This window comes from Schistocerca nitens, chromosome 2 (genome assembly GCF_023898315.1).
Source record: "Schistocerca nitens isolate TAMUIC-IGC-003100 chromosome 2, iqSchNite1.1, whole genome shotgun sequence".
In the NCBI taxonomy this organism is placed as follows: Eukaryota; Metazoa; Arthropoda; class Insecta; order Orthoptera; family Acrididae; genus Schistocerca; species Schistocerca nitens.
In genome coordinates this window covers 1,053,530,251-1,053,547,893 of record NC_064615.1, presented here as the reverse complement: position 1 = coordinate 1,053,547,893, position 17,643 = coordinate 1,053,530,251, and the positions used below count along the sequence as shown (strand labels likewise).

The 17,643-nt window shown below is 44.7% G+C and overlaps 1 protein-coding gene across 1 annotated transcript in view; it reads left to right on the top strand.

Moving 5' to 3' along the window:
* The window catches only part of LOC126235535 (Down syndrome cell adhesion molecule homolog), a 199,769-nt gene that overhangs the window by 76,486 nt on the left and 105,640 nt on the right, over positions 1-17,643 (top strand). Inside the window, exons 5-8 of the mRNA XM_049944254.1 lie at positions 4,164-4,339; positions 12,393-12,556; positions 13,630-13,735; positions 15,749-15,906. Of these exons, the coding sequence (XP_049800211.1) occupies positions 4,164-4,339; positions 12,393-12,556; positions 13,630-13,735; positions 15,749-15,906 (604 nt within the window). The remainder of the gene's footprint in view (positions 1-4,163; positions 4,340-12,392; positions 12,557-13,629; positions 13,736-15,748; positions 15,907-17,643) is intronic.

The following is a 17,643-nucleotide window of genomic DNA, read 5'->3' as shown; positions in this document are numbered from 1 at the left end:
TCTAGGTGTACAGATAGGTAGTAAACTGTCGTGTAAAGCCCATGTTCAGGATGTTGTTCAAAGACTTAGTGCTGCCATTTTTACTGTCCGAACGGTATCTGAAGTGAGAGATCGTTCAACACGAAAATTAGTCTACTTTGCTTGTTTTCTTTCGCGTATGTCGTATGGTGTTATATTTTGGGGTAACTCTTCCCATTCTGAAAGGATATTTTTGGCTCAGAAGCGGGCTTTTCGGGCAGTAAGTGGTGTAAGTTCACGAACCTCTTGTCGACCCCTGTTCACGAGTCTGGGTATTTTGACATTGGCTTCTCAATATGTATATTCCTAACTGTCACTTCTTGTTAACAATAATAGCTTATTCCCAAGAATAAGCAGCTTTCACTCAGTTAATACTCGGCAGAAATCAAACTTGCGTTTGGATCGGACTTATTTAACTCTTGTGCAGAAAGGTATGCAGTATACTACTGCATCCATTTTCAATAAGCTGCCACTCGAATTCAAATATCTTAGCAGTAATCCACGCGCTTTCAAATCGAAACTGAAGAGTTTCCTCATGAGTCACTCCTTCTATTCTGTCGAGGAGTTCCTTGAAACATTAAGCTGATTCTTGTTTTATTGTTGATTGAGTTTATCTAATCTATGGAGTGATTTCTTTCGGGTTCATAAACATTTTATCTGTTATTACTTTTATGTTGTACTTTCATGTACTGACACGTTCCATGACCTTGGAGATTTGCTTCTCACTTTAGTCCTACGAAACATGACGTGTAAATAATAAAAAGCATAAAACATATCGAAGCATTTCTTCGAAAACTGGAGCCTGCAATTGGTTATGAATCATGGCGTGCATTTCAACTGCATAGCTTCTACTTGTGATTTTCCCTTGCAGTGCGATGAGAATAGGGTGTACCTGTAATCAGTGAAAGTAATTCTTCATTTGTCTGTTACAGTATACGTCACAGGATTGACAGGACGTAAAAATGGACCTGTTTCTGTACTTTATTGATTCGTGGGGTGAGCAAAGCCATTTCTTCTTATACAATAGCTGTTTGTCGATGAAATCGGAATCGACGCGAAAGTTATTTCGCCAAAGTGTATGCCGTCCTTTCAACCTAGCGATGTACACTTTTGCGGCAGATGAAGCATTACATTAGGCGCTTAAAGAAGTGCCCTATTAGGTGATTACAGAAGTGCTCTGTTGTCATCGCACAGCAAAGGAAAATCACAAGTAGAAGAGACGCAGCTAAGCTACACGCCTTGATCCATAATGATTCGCAGGTTCTAGCTTTCGAGAAAATGCTTTGATATATGTGGTTTATCGGGAAATTATCGCCAGTTCACGTGATATTTGGCAACGTTAACGACGTTGCTTTTCGTAATTATATTCACAATAAAAAATATGACTAATGCATATGTGCCTCCCGACGTTGCTCATGGTGCTCTGAATTTTTAAATTTCGATGTTCTTATCATAGATGTTACCCTGGGGAATGGATTCGTTTTCAGGAAGTACAAAATCACAAATCGAACCAAACTTGAAATACCAGAATTTGTACAGGGTATTCATAAATTAGTTATACAAAAGATATCTTTAATTGTGAAAAGGGTAAATAACTTACAGAAATACTTAATACATCACTGAATCCAGTAGATCTTCAAATTCTGCTGCCTCCTAATACTGTTAGTTCCTGGCGTTCCTGCTAGGTGGCATCCATGAATGAGTTATTCCAGCCCTCATCATTGAGTCATATAACGATGCAGAGCCTACGAAATTTGGTTTATGATTCCATGAATCCAAATTCGCAACTACAGTTTAGTGACAATTCAGACTGAATATCGCAATGCATCACATCAAAGACAAACTGCTGTTAATTGGTACAATCGTTTCACTGAAACTTGCTGTGTATCACACAGAATGATGGGTCTGAGACAGCCAGCAAGTTCTGACACAATCAACTGTAACTCGCGCATCGTACCTGGACATGCCTGAACATTCTCTGAAGCCTCAATTACAACAGCCTATGTGCACGGAATTTATTTTCAAACAAGTTGATGCGCCACCCCACTATCATCGTGAAGCTGTCGCGTATCTGCTAAGGGATCTGCCGACTTGGATTGGACGTAGTGGAACATCCTGACCACCACGACCACCTGATTTAACCCCAATGGACTTCTGTTACGGGGATGCATTAAAGAGAAAGTGTTTATTCCTCCGTTTCGAGGAAACGTCGATGAGCTTGCTTCACAGAGAATGACTGCAGGTGGGACATTTCTCGTGCCGGAAAAGGTAGCCGCACACAGCAATTGTGAATAAAACTTGAATATACACTGCATTTAGTGCTGCATTAAACATTTTTGGAAGTTATTTATCTTTATCAAAGTTAAAGGTCCGTTTCAAATAACTAATTTATTAACACCCCTCTACGTTTCAGTTACTGTTAATTGTGTAAGATCACATGAGATTTTTTTTTGTCAATTTTGATGTCACATACACTACTGGCCATTAAAATTGCTACACCACGAAGATGATGTGCTACAGACGCGAAATTTAACCGACAGCAAAAGGATGCTGTGATATGCAAATGATTAGCTTTCCAGAGCATTCACACAAGGTTGGCGACGGTGGCGACACCTACAACGCGCTGACGTGAGGAAAGTTTCCAACAAAATTCTCATACACAAACAGCAGTTGACCGGCGTTGCCTGGTGAAACGTTGTTGTGATACCTCGTGTAAGGAGGAGAAATGCGTATCATCACGTTTTCGACTTTGATAAAGGTCGGATTATAGCCTACCGCGATTGCGGTTTATGGTATCGCGACATTGCTGCTCGCGTTGGTCGAGATCCAATGACTGTTAGCAGAATATGGAATCGGTGTGTTCAGAAGGGTAATACGGAACGCCGTGCTGGATCCCAACAGCCTCGTATAACTAGCAGTCGAGATGACAGGCATCTTATCCACATGGTTGTAACGGATCGTGCAGCCACGTCTCGATCCCTGAGTCAACAGATGGGAACGTCTGCAAGACAACAACCATCTGCACGAACAGTTCTATGACGTTTGCAGCAGCATGGACTATCAGCTCGGAGACAATGGCTGCGGTTACGCTTGACGCTGCATCACAGACCGGAGCGCCTGCGATGGTATACTCAACGACGAACCTGGCTGCACGAATGGCAAAACGTCATTTTTTTCGGATGAATCCAGGTTCTGTTTACAGCATCATGATGGTCGCATCCGTGTTTGGCGACATCGCGGTGAATGCACAATGGAAGCGTGTATTCGTCATCGCCATACTGGAGTATCACCCGTTGTGAAGGTATGGGGTGCCAGTGGTTACACGTCTCGGTCACCTCTTGTTCGCGTTGATGGAACTTTGAGCAGTGGACGTTACATTTCAGATGTGTTAGTACCCGTGGCTCTACCCTTCATTCGATCCCTGCGAAGCGCTACATTTCAGCAGAATAATGCACTACCGCATGTTGCAGGTCATGTACGGGCCTTTCTGGATACAGAAAATGTTCCACTGCTGCCCTGGCCAGCACATTCTCCAGATCTCTCACCAATTGAAAACGTCTGGTCAATGGTGGCCGAAGAACTTGCTCGTCACAATACGCCAGTCACTACTCTTGATGAACTGTGGTATCGTGTTGAAGCTGCATGGGCAGCTGTACGTGTACACGCCATCCGAGCTCTGTTTGACTCAATGCCCAGGCGTATCAAGGCCGTTATTACGGCCAGAGGTGGTTGTTCTGGGTACTGATTTCTCAGGATCTATGCACCCAAATTGCGTGTAAATGTAATCACATGTCAGTTCTAGTATAATATATTTGTCCAATGAATTCCCGTTTATCATCTGGATTTCTTCTTGGTGTATCAATTTTAATGGCCAGTAGTGTATGTTCGTAGCCACTATTCTCCGAGTTCGCTTGGTTTAACGCCGCGCTCACGTACTTAAGACGTGACTCCAAAGCTTTGACTGTCTTTTCCTCGCACACCACTGAATGTTGGTAACTAAATCAAAATGGACGCCCCATTATTTTCACCCTTATTTCACCCTGCGAAGTTTCGACTACGTCAGCGAGCTACGTATGGCGGGTTACCCTCACAGCCTGCAGGTACAGGGTCCAGGTGAGCCATGCTAGATGTGTTGGCGTGTGCAGGTGGTTCCGCAGCCAGGGCGCCTCCAGCCAGCGCGTCGCCCCGGAGGACCGCGTGCGGCAGGTGGGCGGCAGCCTCTTCCTGGCGGCCGCGCTGCTCAGGGACTCTGGCCGCTACGTGTGCGTCGTCAACAACTCGGTGGGCGCCGAGCGCGCCTCCACCTCGCTGCTCGTAACCAGTGAGTACCCCACACGTCGTGCGTCGTCTCACAGTGACTCGCGAGACTCTCAGTGCTGCTGGCAGCGGCTCCCGCATCAATACTTGATTCATGGACTCAACATTGGAAACTTTCGTGGGTTAAAGTTTTTCTTCTGAATCAACTGTTGGCGTCATTATCATCGATGTGTTAAAACTGGGTGCAAACTGTAAACTAAATTCAAAATATTCAAAAACTGTAAAAATATGAGTCTTACAAGGGAACCTCCCCATCGCACCCCCCTCAGATTTAGTTATAAGTTGGCACAGTGGATAGGCCTTGAAAAACTAAACACAGATCAATCGAGAAAACAGGAAGAAGTTGTGTGGAACTATGGAAAAAATAAGTAAAATATACAAACTGAGTAGTCCATGTTCAAGATAAGCAACATCAAGCATACTGACTGTTCAGGAGCGGCGTGGTCCCGTGGTTAGCGTGAACAACTGCGGAACGAGAGGTCCTTGGTTCAAGTCTTCCCTCGAGTGAAAATTTTACTTTATTTGTTTTCGCAAAGTTATGATCTGTCAGTTCGTTCATTGACGTCTCTGTTCACTGTAATAAGTTTAGTGTCTGTGTTTTGCGACCGCACCGCAAAACCGTGCGATTAGTAGACGAAAGTACGTTCCTCTCCAATGGGAACCGATAACATTTGATCGCAAGGTCATAGGTCAACCGATTCCTCCACAGGGAAACACGTCTGATAATTCTATACGACACTGGTGACGGCATGTACGTCACATGACAGGAATATGTTGTCGACCCACCTAACTTGCACACTTGGCGAATGGGTAAAAAGATTCTTCTACCTTGCCCGATTTAGGTTTTCTTGTGGATGTGATAATAACTCCCAAAAAAGTGATGAAAACATAAGAGTTTGTCACATAAACTGCAACAAATGAATGCAACAGTTTCACAGTCACACAGTTTTCCCTGTGCTCTGTCAAAACATATGTTTTTAACGTTTTCCAATTTTTTCCGTGTGTCAAATCTTGCATATGTCCAAGCAAATCTCAACATGTCCTGGAATTTTCGAGAGCGAAGTTGATTGTGTGAGTGCCTGCACTTTGATAATTGACACACGTCAATTGCTAGAAAATAAAAAAGTTCAAATATTTACTCGAGGAAAGACTTGAACCGAGGTCCTCTCGTACCGCAGTTGCTTACGCTAACCACGAGACCACGGCACTCCTGAGATCACATTGTCCTCGATGAGGCTTATGGTACACATCGACTACTCAATTTGTATATTTTGCTTATTTTTTTCATAGTTCGACAAAACTTCTTCCTGTTTTCTCGATTGACCTGTGTTCAGTTTTTCAAGGTATATCCACTGTGCCAACTTATAACTAAATCTGAGGGGCGTGCGATGGGGAGGTTCCCTTGTTAGTACTCCCTGTACATAGAAGCATACAAATGTTTTCACACTAATATTATTATTACAGTGCAATGTTTACATCTTATATTTGCATTGAAGCGTAGTAAATTGGTGAATACAAAGACAGCATTTAAAATTTTTAACAGAATTTGTTGTCGTTCCTTACAGTTTCGCCAAAAGTATGCGACGTGAGCTTTTTTCTCACAGTTTCGGGACAAGTTGACCTTTCCTTTCATGGACAGAATATAAAACGCAGACTTTTGATAGCATTTCCTGTTGTTGCTATAATAACTTCTGGTGCTTGAGTTCACATACAAATCAGATTTTTTAATGAAAGTTACCTTTCCACTGTTGACAGCAGTGTTTTGTTTTTCAATACACGACTGAAATTTTGGTACTTAGGTCATCGTCAGGTGCTTAAAACAGTCCCTTATCGTAAGCCAAAAATATTCGAGACTTACATAACGACCTGAAGTATCTCGATATTCAGCTACCCATACTACGGGTTTTATGCAACCTGCGACGTCTTCAGACACCACGTGCCAATTTCATTTTCTCTCGCACGATACGCCTAAACTAGTACTCCTATAGCACTAATGAACAGGGCCTTTTTGTAGGATATTTAATGTAGTTAAATTTTGTACTGGGATACGTTTTCGGTAAAGGCCGTAGTTTTCGAATTATTCAAAAAAAACCTACGAAATTGGCCTTCAGACATGTTTGTCTTGAATTACTCCAAAATCATTGCCCACACGGAGACAGCATCCCAGTTCGAAATTTAACTAGATTAAATTTCCTACAAAAATGTCCTGTTCATTTTTTCTGTAGGACTAAAAGTTTCCGTGTAGCAGGCAAGAGAGTACGAAACTCTCACACGTGCTTTTTTAAGGCGTTGCAGGTTTCACAAAACCCAAGGGTAGGTGCATCTGAAAGGAACAAGTTACATTCACAGTGAAGGTGCATTCTGACCAGTATTTCGTTTACCTCAACAGTTAACAACACCTAAGAAACAGGTTAACCAAAAAACGAGTCAAAATCTGCGATAAAATTTATATATCCCTTAAAGGTAACTTTCCGTCTCGAACTTTTGTTGAGATTACTATGACAAAACAGATTCTCGTCACCTTGTCTAAAACAGTGCTAGTGTATGATAACGATCGATAATATACACTTGTGTCGGAGAGAGATAGAAAAAGAGAGGAAGAGAGACAGAGAAATTAAATGGAACAAGAAATGACATCTTCAATATGCACGCTACAGAACATTACACAGCACGAATTTAATCTACAAGAGCCTATTTAATGCCACTTTTATTTTTAGCAGCAGCTGCCTCAGTTCGTAAAAAGTAAAAACGTTATCATGAGTTACATTCTGACTTGTTAGTTCGCTGGTGGGTTCAAGTGCAATACTCACACCTTGATATTTTTCTGCCATCTCAGGGAGCTCTGAAACAAACACATGAGAGAATAGTGAAATTCGTCCGTTCGGAAGCAGTCCAGGAAGTGATCAAAATTGGAAAACGTAAAACGCAGCAAGATTAATCACCCTGCTATCAACTACGTGCGTTGAAGCCTTCAGACAATAACGAGAACTGCCATACAAGTGGTCCACATTTCTGGAAAATACTTTGCTCTTTTACTTCGAATATACTTTCTGATGTGATGTCACCCTTGAAACTCTTCCAAATGTCAAGCGATAAAATCCTATACTGCAGAAATATATAATCTATGAGTAATTCCTACCAATGATTTCCTAATACTATGAACTGCAGCAAATTTGTCACTATGTCGTCTTTCTTCTCTAACTTATTTCTTATCAAACCTCATAACACCTGTATTTTACTAGATAAATCTAGTGATACTGTCACCCGAAATATATCCTGGCCTATTTCTTTCTCCCACAACTTTTTCATAGATTTCTTGTACGATCGGCATCCATGAGCAAGAAACAATAGCCTGAGATATCCTCGAAAGAGGACACTCTCAACGTTTATTCATTCTTGCCCCTATACTCAGTAATTTTCAAAAAGTGAACAATTCTAATGCATAAAAAATTGTTTCAAATAAACTTTCTGTGTCAGTTATTCGAGTGGTGTGTTCTTACTTATGCTGGCTGCAGGAAGACGGTTTCTTTGCAGAAGCGGACTGGACCGTCATTCTATAGCATGACTTGTCGAACGAGTACTGTGTCTATTGCAGACTGAGCGTTGACTTAAGTAATCGTCAGTATCCTCGTTTGTGGGTACATTGCTCATTTGATTTTCACATTCAGTCACTGAGTATTCACGCTAAGATGCATTTACAGTCTCCCTTACCTTAATGACACTGTCTGTATACCACGGTGTTTAGGAATTACGATGAACTACCACAACATTATGACCGCAGAAAACGCTTTATTTAACACACCTGGTGGCGTTGCGGACGGGCCACAAATGGGGAAAATCTACTGACATAAGCGACTTTGATAAAGGGCAGGTTGTTACGGGCTGGAATGATCATCTCGGGAACGCTGAAGCTGGTAGTTGAGAATGTCGAAGACGGAGGGCTGCCCGCTCTGGAAACAAGGAGATGCGGTGATCTATGAAAGGTGTGACGACAGAGTACAGCGCTGGTACAGACACAAGGGTTTCCGACCATGCACCATTTAGAACACATTGTTGAAGTTGGTGACCAGCAGCAGATGAGCCCTACATTTCCTCACGTTAACCAAATGACTGCCCATTACTATTTCTGTGGGCACGGAATCATCGACACGTAGCAGCGCACTGAATTCTACAAAAGACTCTAATGTCGGATGAACAGGTAGTAATACGAGGGGTGTGCAGAAAGTAAGTTCCGATCGCTCGTGATATGGAAACTACTGTGAAAATCCGATGAAGCTTTGCACAGATGTTTTCGACAGTGCCTCTAGTATGCCTGTCGGTTCCATCACTTCGCTCTTTTCAGTTCTGAACGCATGGTGAGCACATAAAGATATGTAGAAAATAGTGTCTCCCGCCAAGTATGAGGTCCTGGTGAGAGATTTCGCCTGATGTTATGCAGCCCGCAGTACAGAACTGTCATACGGTTGCAATCTGCAGGGGCCATGAAAATGCTTTGCAGCGTTTTCGATGGGAAGTGTTTGATCAACCGTACTACTGCCCGTAATTGGCTCGCTCTGTGTTTCATCTCTGCTCACATTAAGTAATAGCTATGAGGACAACATTTTCGCACAGACAAACAGCTATAGATGAGCGTAGAGAATTGGCGGGAAGACAGGCGGCTGCCTTCTACGACGAGGGTATTGGAAAGTTGTTACAACGCTACGACAAATGTCTAAGTCCGAGTAGTGACTATGTAGAGCAGTGGCTGGAAGTCCTAGCTAACTGTTGCAGATAAAATATCTGATTATCACAGTGGTTTCCATTTCGCAATCAATCGGAACTTACTTTATGGACAGCGCCCGTATTTATTTTGGGTGATACTGATCCAAACATTACATATGTAACAGTTACCGTTTTGGACAAAACTATTTTAACCATCGGAAACTTTATTGAGTTACAGGCAGCTCTTACAGTTGTAGACAAGGTGAGCAAGTTTCACTAAAATATCCCATTTTAAATACCTGACATTGTCGGCTGAGCTGAGGAGCAATCAATGAATTCAACGAATTCATTGTAAATAAAGCTTCAAATATTAAGTAATATGTCTCCATGCTCGTCGTCAAATGTGGGGTGTCTAGGAATCCTTCCTACTCGGCTCGCTAGACAATCACATCAAACAAATTGTATTAACGAGTTTTATTACAATAAAGTAAATGACAATACTTAACTTCAACAATTGCACAGATCTGTCGCAGGCAAAGGGCGACATACAAAATAAGCCATCTCTCCAGTATAAGAATTCACAAGTCTGCGTTACATAAAGTGTACAAGTGAAGTAACGAGCTTTGACTCTTCTATCCAAGTCGCTAGTATTGAAGTGGCTATTCAGCTGGGTCGACACCAGTCGGCGGCGCTTATGTCCTCTTCACATAGGGCTCGCTGCTGTCGCGTTGTCGTCCTGAAGGGAGGCCCAGTCAGCGGACGATTGGCTGACATCTTCCCCCAGCCATCTCTATCGTTCCCGACTGGCTTGCCGGCGCTTGACTTTACGCCGTAACATGAAGTTTTTTATTTCCTTGATCGTGTGTAGGTACACTGGATTACTAGTTTTGACAGGATCAAGGGTGCGCTCTTCAGATCCGTAGTGTACGGCTTACGATCATGCTCTCCGATAATCCACCAGTATTTTTTCGTGTCATCGTAACGGACTCACAATAAAAACAGAGTAGAACTTTACAAGATAGAGTCAGACAAGTGTAGCTCATCAAGAAGTGCCGCGTGTGTGTGCCGGCAGCCAACCCAGACACATGCGGCGCTTCCTGACCACACTTTTAATCTGTGTCTTAAAGGATATATCGACCAACTTTGAGCTGGGTGGATTTAGGTTACCTTATCAATAAGGTTGAGGTTACGGATATGAAAGTAGCTAGGATGATTGCAGGTACTAGTAGATGCGAACAATGGCAGGAGGGTGTTCACAATGAGGAAATCGAAGAAAAACTGGGAATGAACTCTATAGATGTAGCAGCCAGGGCGAACAGGCTTAGATGGTGGGGTCATGTTACACGCATGGGAGAAGCAATGTTACCCAAGAGACTCATGGGTTCAGTAGTAGAGGATAGGAGGAGTCGGGGTAGACTAAGGAGAAGGTACCTGGATTCGGTTAAGAATGATTTTGAAGTAATAGGCTTAACATCAAAAGAGGCACCAATGTTAGCACTGAATAGGGGACCATGAAGGAATTTTATAAGGTGGACTATGCTCCAGACTGAACGCTGAAAGGCATAATGAGTCTTAAATGATTATGATGTTGATGATGATATATACACTCCTGGAAATTGAAATAAGAACACCGTGAATTCATTGTCCCAGGAAGGGGAAACTTTATTGACACATTCCTGGGGTCAGATACATCACATGATCACACTGACTGAACCACAGGCACATAGACACAGGCAACAGAGCATGCACAATGTCGGCACTAGTACAGTGTATATCCACCTTTCCCAGCAATGCAGGCTGCTATTCTCCCATGGAGACGATCGTAGAGATGCTGGATGTAGTCCTGAAGAACGGCTTGCCATGCCATTTCCACCTGGCGCCTCAGTTGGACCAGCGTTCGTGCTGGACGTGCAGACCGCGTGAGACGACGCTTCATCCAGTCCCAAACATGCTCAATGGGGGACAGATCCGGAGATCTTGCTGGCCAGGGTAGTTGACGTACACCTTCTAGAGCACGTTGGGTGGCACGGGATACATGCGGACGTGCATTGTCCTGTTGGAACAGCAAGTTCCCTTGCCGGTCTAGGAATGGTAGAACGATGGGTTCGATGACGGTTTGGATGTACCGTGCACTATTCAGTGTCCTCTCGACGATCACCAGTGGTGTACGGCCAGTGTAGGAGATCGCTCCCCACACCATGATGCCGGGTGTTGGCCCTGTGTGCCTCGGTCGTATGCGGTCCTGATTGTGGCGCTCACCTGCACGGCGCCAAACACGCATACGACCATCATTGGCACCAAGGCAGAAGCGACTCTCATCGCTGAAGACGACACGTCTCCATTCGTCCCTCCATTCAAGCCTGTCGCGACACCACTGGAGGCGGGCTGCACGATGTTGGGGCGTGAGCGGAAGACGGCCTAACGGTGTGCGGGACCGTAGCCCAGCTTCATGGAGACGGTTGCGAATGGTCCTCGCCGATACCCCAGGAGCAACAGTGTCCCTAATTTGCTGGGAAGTGGCGGTGCGGTCCCCTACGGCACTGCGTAGGATCCTACGGTCTTAGCGTGCATCCGTGCGTCGCTGCGGTCCGCTCCCAGGTCGACGGGCACGTGCACCTTCCGCCGACCACTGGCGACAACATCGATGTACTGTGGAGACCTCACGCCCCACGTGTTGAGCAATTCGGCGGTACGTCCACCCGGCCTCCCGCATGCCCACTATACGCCCTCGCTCAAAGTCCGTCAACTGCACATACGGTTCACGTCCACGCTGTCGCGGCATGCTACCAGTGTTAAAGACTGCGATGGAGCTCCGTATGCCACGGCAAACTGGCTGACACTGACGGCGGCGGTGCACGAATGCTGCGCAGCTAGCGCCATTCGACGGCCAACACCGCGGTTCCTGGTGTGTCCGCTGTGCCGTGCGTGTGATCATTGCTTGTACAGCCCTCTCGCAGTGTCCGGAGCAAGTATGGTGGGTCTGACACACCGGTGTCAATGTGTTCTTTTTTCCATTTCCAGGAGTGTATATTCTAACAAGTCATTTTCAAAATAACATTTCAGGTCATTAAATAAGTATGAACTGTCGGAGATTAAACGACTATGTCAAAACGCGTTTGGGGTTTAATATTTGTGTCTGGAGAAAGTCTACTTCCGCATACGCGAAATGAGTTAGTCAGGTAGTTAGTTGCGTGTTCGATACATGATCTGAACGAGTGTTTTATAGAAACGATGTAGAATGACTAAGTCTGCAGGATACGTATACGTGATTAGCGCTAACATTAATGGCATACAGTGACTTAGTGAAATAATGGGAAGCGCTTCCGTAACCTCGGTGACCCCGCGACTTGTTGCAGCGCCGCTGTCGGCCTACGTGGCGCCGCAGCAGCAGACGGTGGACGTGGGGCGGCCCGCGCAGCTCAACTGCTCCACCGAGGGCCACCCCCAGCTGGCCGTCTCCTGGCTCAAGGACGGCCGGCCGCTCCACACCTCCAGCAGGGTCAGGCTGCTAACCCCGCAGGTAAATGTCCCTCCCTACACCCTACTGCGAGCTACCTCCTCCAGCACGTCTCCAAGTTACCGGTATCAATATTTTTGTAACACTCAACCAAATACTGGAGATGGAAGAGTGATAAAATATCCGTGGACATTCCAGAAGACACCAATGTTGTTCCCAACAGTCTGTAACAAAAATGTTGAAGCTGCACTCTTGTAACATCAATTCAGGTATGGAAAAACTGAGCGCTCATAGAAAGGGTATTGGCATTAAAATTGGTTGTACTCAGGCACATGGAAACGAACTTAACGACATTCGAAGCTCTTCTTCGTTAGGGTGAGTCACCTAACGTTACCGCTGGATGTATTTCGTAAACCACATCAAATACTGACGAACCGATTCCTCAGACCGAACGTGAGGAGAGGGGCTAGTGTAATTGTTTAATATAAACCATAAAAAAATGCACGGAAATATGTTTTTTAACACAAACCTACGTTTTTTTAAATGGAACCACGTTAGTTTTGTTAGCACATCTGAACATATAAACAAATACGTAATCAGTGCCGTTTGTTGCATTGTAGAATGTTAATTACATCCGGAGATATTGTAACCTTAAGTTGACGCTTGAGTACCACTCCTCCGCTGTTTGATCGTGTGTATCGGAGAGCACCGAATTACGTAGGGATCCAAAGGGAAAGGTGATGGACCTTAGGTACAGAAGAGACTGGAACAGCTCATTACGTCCACATGCTAACACCTTTTTATTGGTCTTTTTCACTGACGCACATGTACATTACCATGAGGGGTGAGGTACACGTACACACGTGGTTTCCGTTTTCAATTACGGAGTGGTATAGAGTGTGTCCCGACATGTCAGGCCAATAGATGTTCAATGTGGTGGCCGTCATGTACCGTGTGTACCGTGATGTGCCTACAACCCCAGAGGATATGAAACATCGTATTGTGGCAGCCTGCGGCGACATTACACCAGATGTACTGCGGCGTGTACGACATTCATTACGCCAGAGATTGCAATTGTGTGCAGCTCTAAAATCGCATTTTTCTTTAAATTCAGTGTTCTCTACTTCACTTTTCAGACACTGCGCATCGAACACGTGGAGCAGCATGATGCAGGGATGTACCAGTGTGTGGTCTCCAACAATGACGAGACTGCTCAAGGAACAGCACAGATCTCGCTGGGAGGTGAGTCTACTGCAAACCGTTGGTATATGTGACACAACGGTTTCCTTGTTAGTGTTAGTCTTACTAGTAACCGCGGCCTTGGGGTAGCGTTTTTACCTATATTCAAAACGTCCTGCGTCCCGAATTCGATCTCAGCCACTGCATGAATTTTAATTAAAAGTCGTTATCACTGGTGGCCGAGGTCTTCCGCTATAAAGAATCAGCAGCGTGCTCCCAACGACAGACTTGCAGGCCACATTCTTGTTCTTGAAGTTGGAAAAAGGTAGAATAACCAACGAAACTATAACATTCTACAAGTCAGAGCGTGGAATGTAAGAAGTTTTAATGTAGTAGGCAAGTTAGAAAATACGAAACGGGAAATGCAAATGGTCATTCTATAGTTGGGGGTCAGTGAAATGAAACAGAAAGAAGACAGGGATTTCTGGTTAAATAAACATTACATAAAAAAGACAGTAGCAGAAAACGGTATAAGAGGAATTGGATTCGTTGCGAATGGGAAAATAGGGCAGAAATTAGTTACTGTGAAGAGTTCAGTGATAGAATTGTTCTCAGAAACGATGGCAAACCAAATCCAACAACATTCATTCAGGTGCATATGGCAATGTCTCAAGAAGAAGGTGAAGAGGTAGAGATAGTATGTAAGGATGATTAACGGGCAATTTAATACGTAAACCGACATAAAAATCTACTGATAATGCTCATCGTGGATTGGAACGCGTTGTTAAGAGAAGGAATAGGTCCGCTGTTGTGTGGTAGGTCCGCTGTTGTTGTGTGGTAGGCCCGCTGTTGTTTGCTATCTACATAAATGATCTTTTGGATAGGGTGGATAGCAATGTGCTTCTGTTTGCTGATGATGCTGTGGTGTACGGGAAGGTGTCGTCGTTGAGTGACTGTAGGAGGATACAATATGACATGGACAGGATTTGTGATTGGTGTAAAGAACGGCAACTAACTCTAAATATAGATAAATGTAAATTAATGCAGATGAATAGGAAAAAGAATCCTTTAATGTTTGAGTACTCCATTAGTAGTGTAGCGCTTGACACAGTCACGTCGATTAAATATTTGCAGAGCGATATGAAGTGGGACAAGCATGTAATGGCAGTTGTGGGGGAGGCGGATGGTCGTCTTCGGTTCATTGGTAGAATTTTGGGAAGATGTGGCTCATCTGTAAAGGAGACAACTTATAGAACGCTAGTGCGACCTATTCTTGAGTACTGGTCGAGCGTTTGGGATCCCTATCAGGTCGGATTGAGGGAGGACATAGAAGCAATTCAGAGGCGGGCTGCTAGATTTGTTACTGGTATGTTTGATCATCACGCGAGTGTTACGGAAATGCTTCATGAACTCGGGTGGGATCCTCTAGAGGAAAGGAGGCGTTCTTTTCGTGAATCGCTACTGAGGAAATTTAGAGAACCAGCATTTGAGGCTGACTGCAGTACAATTTTACTTCCGCCAACTTACATTTCGCGGAAAGACCACAAAGGTAAGGTAAGAGAGATTAGGGCTCGTACAGAGGCATATAGGCAGTCACTTTTCCCTCATTCTGTTTGGGATTGGAAAAGGGGGAGAAGATGATAGTTGTGGTACGAGGTACCCTCCGCCACGCACCGTATGGTGGATTGCGGAGTATGTATGTAGTTACTGCAAGCGAAACATCGTGCCAGCCACGGCACTCATTGATTTTGACACCTGTTGACGATGGCCGCGACAGCTGTCAAAAGTTCGGGGGTTTTATTCGAAGTGACGCGGCTTGAAAACCTAGATGATTTTACTAAATTTGGCCTATGACAAGGGGCTGGCACAGGAGAGGAAATCATGGTAGGCTACATCAAACGAGTCAGGTGACAGACAAAAAATTGGGACCAAGAAAGAAATTATGAGAGGAACACTGAAACATTTTAAGGATTTAGTTATGGGCGTAGACGCCACTATATTGTGCGGTAGTGGGTGCTTAGTTATTCTAGGCAGTCGTTCCAGCCTGTGACCCTGAGCTGCATTCTACCTGTGCAGATGCGGCGCCAGTGCTAGTGAAGACCTTCGGTGCGGCGACGCTAACGCCAGGTTCGGCGTGGTCTGCAGAGTGCGAGGCCGCTGGCTCCCCGCTGCCCTCCGTGTCCTGGCGGCGCGACGGCCACGCCCTCACCACCTCACAGCAGCACACTCTGCAGGTCAGTCCCACATGGTCTGCTAAGTGCAACACCTAGACACGTGGGGAATTTCAAATAAATTCGCTGAAAGGTACATCAAAGCAATTGTCAAATGGAATAACTGCAGATGGGCTGCTATATGCTGTAAAGTCACTGGTGCCCGCAGTATCAGCATATATGAGCATATTGTAAGAAAATGAAACACTTACAGTCGTCCTTACGATGTCATCTATTGTGTAGCTACACAATAAATGACATCTTAAAGACGACTGTGTTTCTAGGCCCTCTGTATACAACTGAAGAAAACGATTTTTTTCATGTCGTACGCATTTTGCTTTCATTTCCTGAAAGGCATCATCAATGGCCTGAAATATACATATTTATGTGTAGATTATTTTATTTGTCATATCTGACACAGTACATTGGGTTTGCATCAGCTGTGTTAGGTCACCTATTAGTGAAATATGAAAATCTTTGCCGCACGGGAACTAAAACCTGGATTTCCCCCTTGTCGCGAGTGGTGGCTTTAACCGCTTCGACTGTCACCCTTCTAGCCTCCAGTCTGACCCAAACTTTCATGCGTCACACTGTCAACACCTCTATTCGATCACGAAGTTTGATGTGGGCCCTCAACTACGTACCCTCCGACTCAGAGTTGCAATATTAAAAGGTTTGGTTGGTTTCGTTGTCCAGGGGCTGGGATACGTAGTTGCCGCATTAGAGGCCAAATACTGCTGGGTCTAAAGTAGACGATAAGAATACACACATGAATCGAATGGTCGAAGGTTTCTATCGCTCGGCAATTGCGAATTATAAAAGTAACATATAAAATTATAAACGAAAGATTGCAACTAAATAAATTCTACAGGTACTATCTTAATGACTTTAAATGATGAGTAAGATAGTAGAAGTACTTTTGAGAATTCGGTATATTTCTGCAAAACACTTATTCGTGTCGATGGTCCAGCAAATAAATAAAATATAAGTTGAATAACAGGGAAACAATAGATTCCTACTTCACGTAATTAGTTATGAACGACAACATAGCTCGCGAGATATTCATTTCTGAACGCATACTACGAGTTCACTGCAGAAGCCACAAGAGCACAGGTCGGCGCTCCGAAATACACTCCTGGAAATTGAAATAAGAACACCGTGAATTCATTGTCCCAGGAAGGGGAAACTTTATTGACACATTCCTGGGGTCAGATACATCACATGATCACACTGACAGAACCACAGGCACATAGACACAGGCAACAGAGCATGCACTACGTCGGCACTAGTACAGTGTATATCCACCTTTCCCAGCAATGCAGGCTGCTATTCTCCCATGGAGACGATCGTAGAGATGCTGGATGTAGTCCTGTGGAACGGCTTGCCATGCCATTTCCACCTGGCGCCTCAGTTGGACCAGCGTTCGTGCTGGACGTGCAGACCGCTTGAGACGACGCTTCATCCAGTCCCAAACATGCTCAATGGGGGACAGATCCGGAGATCTTGCTGGCCAGGGTAGTTGACGTACACCTTCTAGAGCACGTTGGGTGGCACGGGATACATGCGGACGTGCATTGTCCTGTTGGAACAGCAAGTTCCCTTGCCGGTCTAGGAATGGTAGAACGATGGGTTCGATGACGGTTTGGATGTACCGTGCACTATTCAGTGTCCCCTCGACGATCACCAGTGGTGTACGGCCGGTGTAGGAGATCGCTCCCCACACCATGATGCCGGGTGTTGGCCCTGTGTGCCTCGGTCGTA